Raw genomic sequence first — 14,048 nt, forward strand, 5'->3', positions numbered from 1 at the left:
CCCTCCATGGCTTTGATGGAATACATGATAATATGATGAAAAGAAAATAAAAGAAAGAATGAGAGATGTGGTAGAGATGGTATCTGCCAAAACCAGAGAGTTCTAAGTGTCTAAGCTGTCAGCTGTAAATTGTCAGTCCTCCCGCTTCTACTCCCTTAAGTCTCTTTATATAGGCTTCCACTGGACTTTGGGCTTTATCTGTCAGTTGCTAAAATCTTTTATTTTTATTTAATTAGTTAGCAACTTAATTCCTGTCCAATTTCCAATTCTGCCCCTCTCATTTAACCATATTTGCAAAATTGACCAGAATTTGACCAGAGTTTGACCAGTTTGACCAGAGTTTACCAGAGTTGACCAGAGTTGACCATTCAGTGTCCATTGAGAGGATGACACGTGGCAGCTCCTTCTCTCTCCCAAATTAGGGTTTCCGCTTGCTCCTTTGACTGCAGAGAAGTGCAAGGTTCGTGTGGAAGCTGCTGCGACGGCGTGAGGATGGTATGGAGGATGCAGGCGCGATGGAAGCTCGCGCAGTGGTAGCTATGGCAGCGGTGACGTTACTGCGTGGTGACTGGTGCGTTCATGGTGCAGTTTCTGGTTCTCGCAGTGGTTCAAGCGAAGGTGGCGCGGAGGTTTCGCGTTGTTGCTGCAGATGCGGAGGCGAGTATATGGAGGCGCGATGGTGGTTCGTGTGCGCTGCGCAATCTGTGGTGGTCGGAAGAGGTACTGCACGTTAAGTGTGGTGGTCAGAGGCACGCTCTGCGCGAGAAGATGGAGGTGTGGTGGTTCTCGCGCTCGCGGAGAAGATGAACTCGCGGTGGTTTCCGGCTTGGCGATGAGGATGCGCTGCGGAGAAGGCGATTGCAGGGAAGAAGACGAACTCGCGCAGGTCGCGCTGGCGCGAAAATGGTGCAGATTCCGGCGAGGACAGGTGCGTTGGAGATGGAGGTTGAAGATGGTTGCTGCCGTGGTTGCTGGTGCTTCACCGGCGAGGTGAGGAGGTGCGGCGGCGGCTGCCATGGTGGTGGAAGGAGAAAAGAAAATTAGGGTTAGGGTTTCATGAGTGAGATGGAGGAGATGATGACGTGGCAAGATCTGATTGGTTAATTTGGTGAGGGTAGGATTATGACACATGGCAGCTTATGGTTGGCTAATTTTAAAAGGTGAGGATTGCCACATGGCATGATCTGGTTGAGTGGAGTTTAAGTGGTAGGAGGGGTGCAACTTAGTGAAAACTGGGGGTGCAGAACAGGTTTTTGTGGTCCACTTGAGGGAGGAGTGTGTAAATAAAATCTGGGGGTGCATTTAGCTCCTGATTTATTCTTTTTCCAGAATTTCTTGATTTTGGACTTATTTTGTAACTTTGAATATTTCAAAATCACACTATTAATTGACCAAAAATAAATTCCAGCTGCATTAACAAACGTTAGAATATCCAATAATATTTTATGCAACTAAAATCAATTTTTATGCCACTTTTACCAAACTTACTCAATAAATCCAATAATCACAAATCCTAATTAAATCAATCTTTAAGCACAGAAAATTCAATTAAATCCCCAAATTTAAATATTAAATGAGGGCAAAAATTTGAACTCATCAGTTTAGCTGTAAATGCCTCATTTTAAATAATCGCAAAGAACAACTTGGCAAGTTTGATGCTAGAGCGAATGAAGGTATATTTCTTGGTTATACTACAAATAGTCATGCATATAAAGTATATAATAAAAGATTAATGATTGTTGAAGAGTCTATGCATGTTCTATTTGATGAATCTAACTCTAAACTGCAAGATCAAGTGTTAAAAGATGCAAATGAGGAATATATTGTCTTAGAAAAGCAATTTGGAACAGGAAATGAATCAGCTGAAAAGGAAAAATAGTCGATTGGAACAACAGTTCACAACAATTTACTCGAGGAATGGATTACACCTAAAGGGCTATCAAGGGACAACATTATTGGTGACATTCATAAGGGAGTATCCACTAGACCAAACTTACTTACTGTGAATATGTTGCATTTGTTTCTCAAATTGAACCTAAGAATGTGAATGATGCTTTAAATGATAGTAATTGGATTATTGCTATGCAAGATGAACTAAACCAATTTACTAGAAATGATGTGTAGTCTCTAGTTCCTAAAAGTGATTACATGAATGTAATTGGTACTAAATGGGTGTTTAGAAACAAAATGGATCAAGATACCAATATAGTTAGAAATAAAGCTAGGTTAGTGGCTAAAAGGTATAATCAAGAGGAAGACATTGAACTTGATGAAAAATATACACATGTGGCTAGGCTAGAAGTTGTGAGATTACTATTAGCATATGCTTGCATGTGTAAATTTAAACTGTTTAAAATAGATTTGAAAAGTGCATTCTTAAATGGTTTCTTAAATGAAGAAGTGTATGTATCACAATCTCTTGGCTTTGAAGATCATCTTTATCCTAATCATGTTTTTAAATTGAAAAAGGCCTTGTATGGTTTGAAATAAACACAACGATAGTGGTATGAAAAGCTAAGAAATTTTCTTTTATCAAAAGGATATGCTAGAGGAGTTGTTGATAAAACACTCCTCATTAGAAAACATGAAAGTGATGTAATACTTGTTCAAGTATATGTTGATGATATTATCTTTGGTTTAAGTAATAATGTATGAAGAGTTTATTGCAGCTATGCAGGGTGAATTTGAAATGTCTATGATGGGTGAGCTAACATACTTTTTAGGGTTGCAAGTCAAACAACTCGACTAAGGAACATTTTTAAGCCAGTCAAAATATTGTTTTGACCTGTTGAAAATGTTTGAAATGGAGAATTGCAAAGAAGTTTTCGTTCTAATTGCCACAAATTGTTACGTGGACTTAGATGAGGTTGGGCAACAAGTTGATTTAACCAAATATAGAGGGTTGATTAGTTTTTTGTCCTATCTAACAACAAGTAGGCCTGATATTCAATTTAGTGTGTGCTTATGTGTAAGATTTCAATCCACTCCAAAAGAGTCACATTACAAAGCTGCAAAAAAGAATTCTCAAGTATCTGAAAGGAACAATCAATGTTGGATTATGATATCCAAGTAATTCTAAGATAACTCTTAGTGGCTTTTTAGATTTGACTATGCAATATGTAAATTGGATAGGAAAAGCACAAGTGGAACTTGTGACGTACTTGGCTCAAGTTCGATATCATGGAATAGCAAGAAACAAGCTTGTGTGGCACTTTCATGGTTGTGCTCAAATCATATGGCTAAAGCATCAACTCTTAGACTATGATGTGAAATTGGTAAATGTACCCCTGTATTATGATGACACTAGTGCAATTAATCTAACTAAAAATTCAATATAACACTCTAAAACCAAACATATTGAGATAAGACATCACTTTATTAAAGATCATGCACTAAAAGGTGATTGAGAAATTAAGTTTGTTAAAATTGAGAATCAATTAGCTGATTTGTTCACTAAATCACTTGTTTGTGATAGGTTTAACAAGCTTAGAACAAAATTAGGTATTTTGGATATGAAAAATGTGATTGATACATTTCTGGCTTGTTAATCTTATTGAATCATATGTTAATTTCACTTAAATAGTTAAATACTACATAAAGTGTGATCTGGCTGTGTTTTAATCTGTTGATTCTATGAAACAATAAATAGATTTCACTTAAACTGTCACTACATGCAATACGTATGATGTGGAACATTTTTAATCTGCTAACTATGTACTTTTTATTTATTGATTTCACTTATGTTGATTTTGAATTTGCATGAATTAAATTTAATTGATTGACCAAGTTAAATAACACATCACGTGACATTGTATGTACTGTGGTAATAACTATTACATCAACTAAAACTATCTTATCAATTTTCATTGACCATAAAGCACTTTTATTATATGATTCCCAATGTGCATTCATTTATTGTGATATGAAATGAGTGGACAACACATAAACCCTGGGAAATATCATGCTTTATGATCACGTAGATTATAGTGCATTTAATTGGCTTTGATCACTCATGCTGCATTAATTACGAAAATATTTTGCAAATTAATTGATTGATTATAAAATTTAATGTGCTGATTCTATAAATATTGTTATTGGCATCATAGATTTGCATTCATATTTGTTTGTAAGAGCCAAACCATAACACATAATTCCTCGCTGCCAAAGAAATGTACAATCTGATAAGGAAATTTCCACTCCTCCCACACCAACCTCTCCTATTGCGGAGAACCATGGGAGACTTGAGGCTTGGTTTGAAGGCCACGAGGACAGAAGTCAGGTGTTCCTCATTACGATAACTTGTAAGCAAATTACCATCCCCAAGGTGTTGTTTTTCTCCTGGTTGAGTGCTGAAAACTTTGAGGCCTTTCATCAACAACTAAGAATACAAAAGCTTAAGGTTTTCCTTGTGCTTATATCCAAATTCTTTGAGCATTTTGGAGTGGATGTGGTAGAAGAGCCTGAAGAGTCTACTCCTGCTGAATGGAGTCTTTGTTCTCAACATGCATGGGTTTCACCAAGGTGGACAACACATGGATCATAGAATGTTGTACCAAATGATCATGAGGTTAGACCAAATGGAGTTAACCAAGATGAGGAAGATGCCTTTGGACCTGAACTAATGGCCATTGAGCTTTATAATGCTCTAGAGGAAACTGACCCTACCTATTCTCATTTTGAAAGATTGGTTCTCCACTAACTCCAAGAGCTCAACGTGTCTCAGAATGAGCATCATGCTTTTTGCAGTACAAGGTTTCAAGACCTTGATGATTAGATCCACAATTTCAATGACAACTTCTCCACAATCTACAATAGAGACAATCTAAGAAATGATTGAGTAGGGTGGCTCTTAGGCCATGCATTGCATTTGTTGTGTTGCACTCGTGTTTTCCTTATTGGTGTCAATTTTTGAATCGATTGTTTTTATGTTTTAATCAACTGATTATATCAGTTTCTATCAACTGATTATATCAGTTTCTATCAACATCAGTTTTTTTTTCGCTTTTCTGGTTTTGTTGTGTGTATCTTGTATCAGTTTATCTGATAGTATGTTTCTAATGGTATCATGAACAAAAAAGTTAATATTCCCAAAATACCAAATTACTTACCTTATATAATGAATCCAAATTTGTAGAAAAATTAAGCTCAATCATGAATTGATTAAGTGAATCAGTGTAAAATCTCATTATATAACTAAGTTTGATATATTAATGGGAATCAATCTTGTATGATAAAGCATGTTCTTTGAGTGAGTCTGGTATTTTTCGTGTTTTTGCAAAATTTTGCAGAATATTAGTTAATTGATTTTATATTTCAATATGTTGAATCATATTTCATGAACAAATTAATCTGTTGTTTCTATTTTTCAATCGACTGAAATATATAGTCCTGTAGCCATAAACTTCTAATAATTAAATTCAAACAAAGATGACTTTTACAAAATTTAATTGGACACATTTTTAAGTACTCGGCGAATACAACCCTTTGCTAAAAAAATGCATTTTAAATCTACATATAATGGTTTTAGTTGACATAAGTATATATGTTACACTTAACTTATCATGTTTAGAATACCTTTTGTATTGATATCTATCCGGTACTCACAATACCAAACTTAGGGTTATTTATCATGTTTAAAATACCTTTTGTATTGATATCTTTCTAACAATACCAAACTTAGGGTACAATTGTAGGAAAGTTGATTTGTTATGTTAGAAGCTTTCTTGGAAAGTGTGAGGCAAGTATTGATAATTCTTAAGATGGTTTGAAAAATTGAAACCCTTAATATAAGTTTGGCCTTCTTTTAGGTGAGGTTTTAATAAATTTTATCTATCAATCATAAGTAGAGAAAAATAAACTAAAGTTTTTGTAAAGTTTTATCTACCTCTTCTTGATGGTTGGATTGTTTTATTCAATTAAATATACTTAAAAAAAATTATTAGTTTATTAAATTTAAAATTATTTATTAGCATCAAAATTATAAGATACTTTATTAAATTTGTTTTGATCACTAAAAGTTAAACTTTTATTTATGATGTTTTTTCGTGGAGTATATGATCATATATCTTAGTTTAATATTATTATTAAATATTTCTATGTTACTGTAATAAACCTATGTTGATTGGTTTTTAGTCTATCACATATTTTTTTATGTAATTTTATTTGGAATATAATTTTGATTTGAATTTATTTTCTATTACTAGTTTTTAATTAATTGTATCTAAATTTAAGAAAAGTTACAAATATTTTTAAATAGAGAAAGAAGAAAGTAATATGACTAATTATTTTTTTAAATGGATGACTAGTCTGAAATACCGACGTCACGATGTCATGCATGTCTGTGATCTTTGCATAGTTTTTTAGGACAAAAATGAAATGTTATTATTGTATTATAGATTACAGATACCGCCTAAAGTCTCCCCCTTATCTTCCTAATATTTGGTGCATTGATGAGAAGCAATTCCATTTGTACCAATCCTTTATGTCAACTTCTTCTGCATATGCATATTGATGATTCATCCATTATGTTATGACCCATCCCTTTCCCTTTGTGCAAAACCAAAACCCAAACTTAACGCAACAGCTTTTGCCTTCAACGCAACAACCTCTCTTCTCTCGTTTCTTCCCTGCATACATTAATCACTTTCCCTTACCCTCCCTCTGTTTTTTCACCATAATCATCTTCATTACACCACTCTCAACAAATAAAACGACAACGTCTCATTAGTTGCAACATCCCCTAACCAAATACACCACAATTTTCTCACTTCTCTCTGCAAATCCCAATTTCCTCTGTCTTTCAAACCTAACCTAACCTTATCACACTACATCGATCACGTTTTATTTCTCCTCTCCCTCCTTTCTATAAATTCCATTTTTCATTTCGATTAAATCACTATCCCAATTTCTTCTTATTATTGCGTTTTTTTTTTCTAATTCCCTTAATTTTTTTTTATCGAAAATGAACACCATGAGAGGACCGGAAGATCAGCAATCTAGGGTGTTCTGCGAGCTGTCGGCTCTGGTCTTCAACCTCCTCCGTTCTCCGCCGCTCATGCCGGAGTCTCCGGCCAGGCGCTCAACGGCGGGGGCTCAGATAACGCCGGCAGGGTTCGCATCGCTGCTTCTGGGGATTTCGGTGGCTCTCATGCTCTGCGGATCGGTGACTTTTTTCATCGGGTTTATGCTCATGCCGTGGGTTCTCGGATTGATGATGGTGTTCTACGTCGCTGCCATTGTTTCCGCTCTCTCCGTTCTGGGGCGTTCCATTCTCTGTTTTGCCTCGCCACGTAAGGATGTTCCTGGTAAGGAAAACTCTCATTTGTTACTTATTTATTTGCTGCAGAAATTTAGGTTCTGTTTGTAAATCTATTATCGGTAGAATCAGAAGAATTGATGATAGGTATTTTCCAGATATGATGGTGTGTATTGGATAACGTAGGTAATTTGGGCAATAATTCAGGATAGGACTGTTTACTTATCTTTTTAGTTGTCTGATCTCTTTTGTTTGTGTTCTATTCTGTGGGGACCCAAGAGGAAGCTTCCCAGTTATTTTTTGTGTCCGTTTCTCCTTTTATCCCTCAAATTTTTAGAATTTTCCGCTTTTACCGTTGAATTTGGACGAAGAAAAATACGTATTTTTGAGGTATAGAAATGGTTGTTGATGTAGGTTGCTTTTGCTGATCTTAGAGATGTCGAGAAGTGGTTGCTTTTGCTCTAACTATTAGATTTTGTTTAAACCTAAAACCTTGCATAAACTAATTAAACTCCTATTACTAGGTTAGTTTTGGCGGGTTAACCTTTTGGTTCAGCGTTTGGAAGGATTGCGAGTTTGATTTACTTTTCCGACGAACTGATTTTTTTAATATTGTAAAAAGAAATTTTGAAAAGAAAAACAATCATTTTCCTAATAATTGAAACAAGTGTCGTAAACCTCATATGTATAAAAAAAGGCATTACAGTTGAATTGAATATTGGGTGCAGTGATATATGCATTAAAAAAGGCATTACAAACTCTTCACGAGCTCATTATGTTTCCTGTACATCAAGGAAATTGTTCTTAACTTTTTTTTCCTTACCTGAATTCTTTTGTTCCGGTTTGGTCTTTGTCAGTGTTGTTTTCCTTATCGCATCTGGGAGCTCCTGGAAGAGTGAAATTATGAGAATAAGATAGACGGTCTATATGTGTATGACCTTGGAAAGAATCCAATAAAAGAAATGTTAAATTCCTTTTCAATCAAAAGTTGGATCTGCAAGATTGGTTTTCTCTTAAAACAGTGAAGGAGTATAATATACAAAAATTACATTGAAGGTATATTAATGTTGCTGAGGCTGGATAAGTTAGCAAATTCTTCCTTTTTGTGGCCAGGTTGGCAAATTCTACCATTGCTTGGCAATGATACATAATTCGCATAAATCAAATCACAATATCTTGTCAATTTCTAATTATGAGCCTGTATGGAATTCACCATTTCTGTTGTTTATTTTGACTTAACAGCGCAGCTAATCTCTTAGATCGTATCACACACATTTTGGTTGGGTTACGAGCCTGTTTTTGGTGTTTCAGAGTGGAAACTTATGTGAAAAGATAAATAATGGAGTTGACTAGTGCGATCGTGGTTATTGTCCCTGCCAGACAACGAAGATTACCGAACTTCTCTCACCAGAAGCAGGAGTTTTGGAACCAGGCTTTTGTGAAAAGTACTAAACTTTGTGGATATGGCTTCTCTTTTTATTACAATCAGCCAAGTTCTGAGGAATCAAGAATCGAGGACTTTCTTCCTGTTATTGCCTATTGCTGTCAATTATTTTATTTGTCCTTATTTTCACCCTTGTAAATTTTGAAGTAGAGGCTTCTGAAATTCATTTCTTTTCCATTTCCAAACGTGGTATATGTACACTGTAAAATTTGATATGATGGATGACTCATGAAAAGAAGGTTGTCTTGTTACTACAATCTTCTATACAAAAAGTTGAGAATGACTTCATTGAATTGGAGTTAGAAATTTGAGTACATTATTGGATTAAAATTTACGATAAACTAAAATGATAAGTATTTTTTTTTTATTTTTGAAAACGGAAGTTATTTTTTATTTGGTTTACAGCGAGGAGGAAAAAAAGGACGCCAGAACCGATAAAGGGAATAATAAAAGATAAAATGGATGTAATTTTATGTTGTGTAAATAAACTGATAAAGTGAATATTTTGTGTTTGATTGTGTAAAAAGTCGAAATGCAGGAAAATGAATAATGAATTTAATATACAATCATAGTTTTACACATTACGTAAGGTCACACTTTTTTGTAAAGATAAAATTGTACTTTTGGCTTCCCTTAAGAGTTACAAATTTCCCTATTACTGCATAAAAAATTGACCGAACAATTTCTTCCTCTTATCTAACACAATGTTTTTAAAATCCTTCCAAGTCAATTCAATCATTCCATCCAAATGATAAATTACCCCACCATCATTAATCTCAGATTTCTTTACATAAGAAAGGTTTTATTAAACTTCATGTGTCCTACGAACAACAGAGAATTATAATTTTTTTTTCCCCAAAATTGTTCCTTCAACACACTTCTTTCCAAAATTTTACACGAGATTTTTAGGGACAAACAAAATAGGTAAAACATTTGTAAATGATTTTATCATACAATAGAATAAATTATTTCACATAACATATTTTAGGAAAATAATTCACAAAAATAAATATTTTATAAATACTTTAAACAAAATATATAAATTAGAATTAAAATAAAAAATATTATTAAATCTTAATAAACAAAAAAAATATATTTCAGAATAACAATAAATTAAAATAAATTACTTTACCAAATATTGAAATTTAAATTACTTTACACGTTAAATACGTGACCTTTGATCCAAATCAAGACCGAAAAAAAAAACACATGCAAGTTTGTTAAATTTAGGTTGGAGAATTTATCCTACCTCGGCAAGATTACATCACAAAATATAACCCAACATTGTCCATAATTCTTTAAATTTTGCGGACATCACCATCTTACACATATAGTTGTCAAAATGGGTCACTCTACTCAATTCGATTTGGTTCATCACGGGTTGATCACTTAGTGAGTCAACCCAATCCGATTCACTCATTAGCGAGCTAAAAAAATTAGAATTCGAATCAACTCACCACGTGTTGGTGGGTTAAACGGATTGACTCTATGACTCACTTAATTAAGAAAAAACATAACTTTTTTTTTTCAGTCCCAAAAAAAACTAAATTATAATTCTAATTAGAATCTAATAAACTTCAATACAATCCAAAATTATGTTAAATTTCAAATACAAACCAAAATCACAAAAATACAAATTACTATCTAACATCAAATCATTCTTGTCACTTATTAAACTATAGTATTAAAACTCTTGAAGCATCTTCTTTATTCTGATCTATAATAAAATAAGAAAAAAATAATGTTAACTAATAATATTAAAAGACTAAGTAATAAATAATTAAATTTATTTCACAGTACTAACAATAATGTTACATGTTAGTTCAAAATCATGCAACCAATTTTGTGTTAAAATGAGTGCCTCAACATTCTCTGGAAGAATGGAAAAACGATATTTGGTTAGCACACAATAACTCAGACTAAAGGCAGATTCACTAACAAGCAATGATAGTGATTGGAATGCTAAGCATGTCACAAGCCATCTTAGACAAGTTTAGATAATGATCTCGACGATCCCTCCAATAGCTCAATACATCCAACTTATCAAAAAAATTTGGATCAAGATTCATTTCATGTAAATAAAGATCCAATTGAGACCTTCCAGTGTCATTAACATATTGGCTCAAATAATCAACATATTCCTAAGAAAATATGAAAAATATTTAATATGTCATTCATAAGTAAGAAATAAAATAAAGCAAGTTGTGTTAAAGGAGAAATTTGAGAATTTAAAACTCACTTCAAATGCATCCATCACTTGCTCATCATTCGTAAAAGAAGCAAGTTGTGTTGGAGGAGAAACTTGAGAACTTGAACTCTTTGGCTCATTTGGATTTAATTTGACATATTCTTGAAACAATTTATACATGTTATCCTTTAAAACATTAATATTTTCTTCACAAGTAGAATGATCAATCTTTGAATAACAAAACCAAGTTGCTTCAAACTTCATCCGTGGATCAAGAATAGCCCCAATAGCAAGAATGTCACAATAGTGGCCATAATATTTACTAAACTTGTTCATCATACTCAATCACATATCTTTAATCATCGGATCATGACTTTTTGCATTTTTCCGCAACAAACATTCAATTTTCCAAATTTGCATGAAGTAACGATTTGAAGTTGGATAAGAACCCGAATCAAATTAGTCATTATATAAAATGACTTTAAGAACTCACATTATTTCAACCCTTTTCCACTCATCATTTGATGGACAATGAACATAATTTCTGTCACAAATAGCTAAGCTTGCAAAGGCACATCGATATCTAATTGCACTCTCAAACATAAGATAGGTAGAATACCATCTAGTAGCAACATCCATTTTCAAACTTACTTTGATATCAATACTACTCACTTAAATAATACATTCTTTAAATGCAATTTTTCTTAATTCCGATGATTTTGCATACTTGATACTTTTTCTATGCAATTTCACCTATCTAAAGTTATAAAAGAATAAATATTGGATAACGAATCCAGTGCGTGAATCAAATAAGTTTACCTATCTTTTCAAGCTTATATTCACACAAATAATGGTGGCTTCCTCTTCAAATTGTCATCTGCTGCCACTTATTTCTCGTCAAGTTATCTAAAATATTTTTTTTTATCTTTCTAACATATAGATATATAACTTTATTAAGTGCCAGATTAATTGGATTTGATTTGACCATGCTTTCCAATAGTATTTTTTTACTATGAAACAGGGAACACAAAAATAGAAACGAACATGGGGCCACAAAAATAGAAACCAACGCGCTAGGAAGGTTTTTCTCCAAAGGGGTTTTAGCCAATTAAGAATATTTATCATGTCTCAAAATAAATTATAAAATGAGAGTGAAGGAGGAAGATTATAGATAGAAGTTAGAACCGTGAAAATGAACAAACAAATAATATAGAATCTAGAAGCAGCAGTTCGAGAGTAGAAGAGGGAACGAAAAATGCAATGAATTAAAGAGAATAGTATTTAGATTTAGAGTTTTATTTTTTTAATATTATATATATATATATATTAATTTAATATTTAAAACTTATTGGTGGATTGGTGAGTAATATAGTTTATCATATATTTAACTTGAATGAGCTTGATTCTTAATAGATTAGGTTTATTTTTGATTCATATTAAAATTTATAATTATTTTTCAACCAAATTCAACTTGAATTCGTGGTCAAATTGACTTGTGGGTTATAACTCATTTTAAAAGTTTTACTTACAAAAAAAAATATACGTGTGCAGGAGACAAGAAATTTTTATTATTTTTATTAAATGATGAAAAGAGTCAAAATATCGGAAAGTTTATCATGTTTCATGCACGATCCTCCTCCAGTCATTGAATTATACCTCTTGTATGAAATGCATATTTAAAGAAGTGTTTTACAGACTTTCTTTTGAATAAAACCAGGTTTTGAACCAACGCACGATATTTTAAAAATTTTAATTATATTAATTTAAATTTATAAAAATATAACTACACTTTAATATGAGTATTTTATTTTATAAAATTAAATAATAATATTTTGATTGCTTGGACGAGTGTATTTAAAATAGAATAAAATATATTGTATATAATTATTCTAACCAATATATTATGATTAAGTTAATCAAAATTAAATTTAAATAATATAGACAATGTATAAAAATGTAAATAATAGACTTCATAGTAAAAGAAATGATGAACGAAACAAAAACTATTGAGTAAATTATGTAAAAATACAAAATATAACGTCCTAATTTCAGTAACTTGAAACTAATAAAACATGATATTTCAATATAGTGTTTAAAAGAGATAATCCAGTGTATAAAATATATTAATACAATCTTACAAAAGATAGGACTATAAAAATATACCATTTATACAAACCAACTAAAACCAATTCTAGCTCTATACACAGACTAATCACTTACTTCAGCTCCTTTAGACCTTCCACTAAACCGAAGAAGTGATCATCACAAAAGAAAGACAAACAACACAAATAGAAACACGAAAGAAGGGTAAACTAATGTGCAAAAGAGTTTTTCATATAGTAGAATTACAATTTACATCACATTATTAATAAATCATATAATCATTTGTAAACCCAAGCATACCATATAAAATGACTCAAGCAAGACTCAATTATCTGAATACATGCATTAATATCGAATCATAGAAAGTTGTGCACTTGTGGTGACCTCTACAACTCTACAAAGCTATTGCCAATGGGTTTCACCCTACCACACACAAGATTAGTCTGTTAACGCCTTTGGCAAAGGTAAAGTCCCTAGATTAGGACCTCTTGCTCCTCTCACCACATACCTCATCCTTCTCTACTTGAGAATTGAATGGTTATTAGAGTGTTAAGATAACATCCAACTACCAATGCATACACTACTATGTATCACAACTATTGCTCCTTGAATTAGCTTTAATCATTCACAAAACATCAAAACTAATTATAGAATAACTACTAGACTTTGGTACATTCGCTCAGCAAAGCCATCCATTCGCTAGGTGAAAAGTGCACAAATGCCCATTCGTTCAACGACAAGATCGTTTGCCTAGCGAGTGAATCACTAGAACTCAGAAAGTCAGTAAGCTCTTTGACTTTGGATTCACTCAACGAGTAGATACTCGGCTAGCGAATCCTAAGCCAGTAAGCCGCTGACTTTGGATTCACTTAGCAAGTGTATTCTCGTTCAGCGACTACCAAGTCAAAAACTCACTAACTTTGGATTCGCTCAACGAGTTTCCCCTCGACCAGCGAATCTGCATAATTCTGCAAAACTTGATTATGCATAATTATGTTATTCTAGTTCAGTCTAATAGTATTCCAGATACAAAAACATACCAACTACAATGCATAACA

The 14,048-nt window shown here is 32.8% G+C and overlaps 1 protein-coding gene and 1 pseudogene across 3 annotated transcripts; one reads left to right on the top strand and one right to left on the bottom strand.

Annotated features, from left to right (window-relative positions):
- Nucleotides 1–6,413: 6,413 nt before the first annotated feature.
- Nucleotides 6,414–8,956, top strand: LOC114178641 (uncharacterized). 3 transcript variants are annotated; one of them, XM_085671708.1, is made up of 2 exons: nt 6,414–7,304; nt 8,113–8,491. In XM_085671708.1, exons 1-2 carry the CDS (start codon nt 6,962–6,964, stop codon nt 8,160–8,162), a joined length of 393 nt encoding a protein of 130 aa, XP_085527834.1. In that variant the 5' UTR covers nt 6,414–6,961; the 3' UTR covers nt 8,163–8,491. The 3 variants fall into 3 exon arrangements, with proteins under 3 accessions (XP_085527834.1, XP_027920458.1, XP_027920459.1); XM_028064657.2 differs by lacking the exon at nt 8,113–8,491 and adding an exon at nt 8,498–8,956 and having other exon boundaries at nt 6,421–7,304; XM_028064658.2 differs by lacking the exon at nt 8,113–8,491 and adding an exon at nt 8,567–8,956 and having other exon boundaries at nt 6,430–7,304.
- A 1,529-nt stretch (nt 8,957–10,485) lies between these two features.
- LOC146887555 (zinc finger BED domain-containing protein RICESLEEPER 1-like) lies at nt 10,486–11,526 on the bottom strand (annotated as a pseudogene).
- Between the last annotated feature and the right edge of the window lie 2,522 nt (nt 11,527–14,048).

Source organism: Vigna unguiculata, chromosome 3 (genome assembly GCF_037176805.1).
Source record: "Vigna unguiculata cultivar grain cowpea cultivar isolate G323 ecotype 2 chromosome 3, ASM3717680v1, whole genome shotgun sequence".
In the NCBI taxonomy this organism is placed as follows: domain Eukaryota; kingdom Viridiplantae; phylum Streptophyta; class Magnoliopsida; order Fabales; family Fabaceae; genus Vigna; species Vigna unguiculata.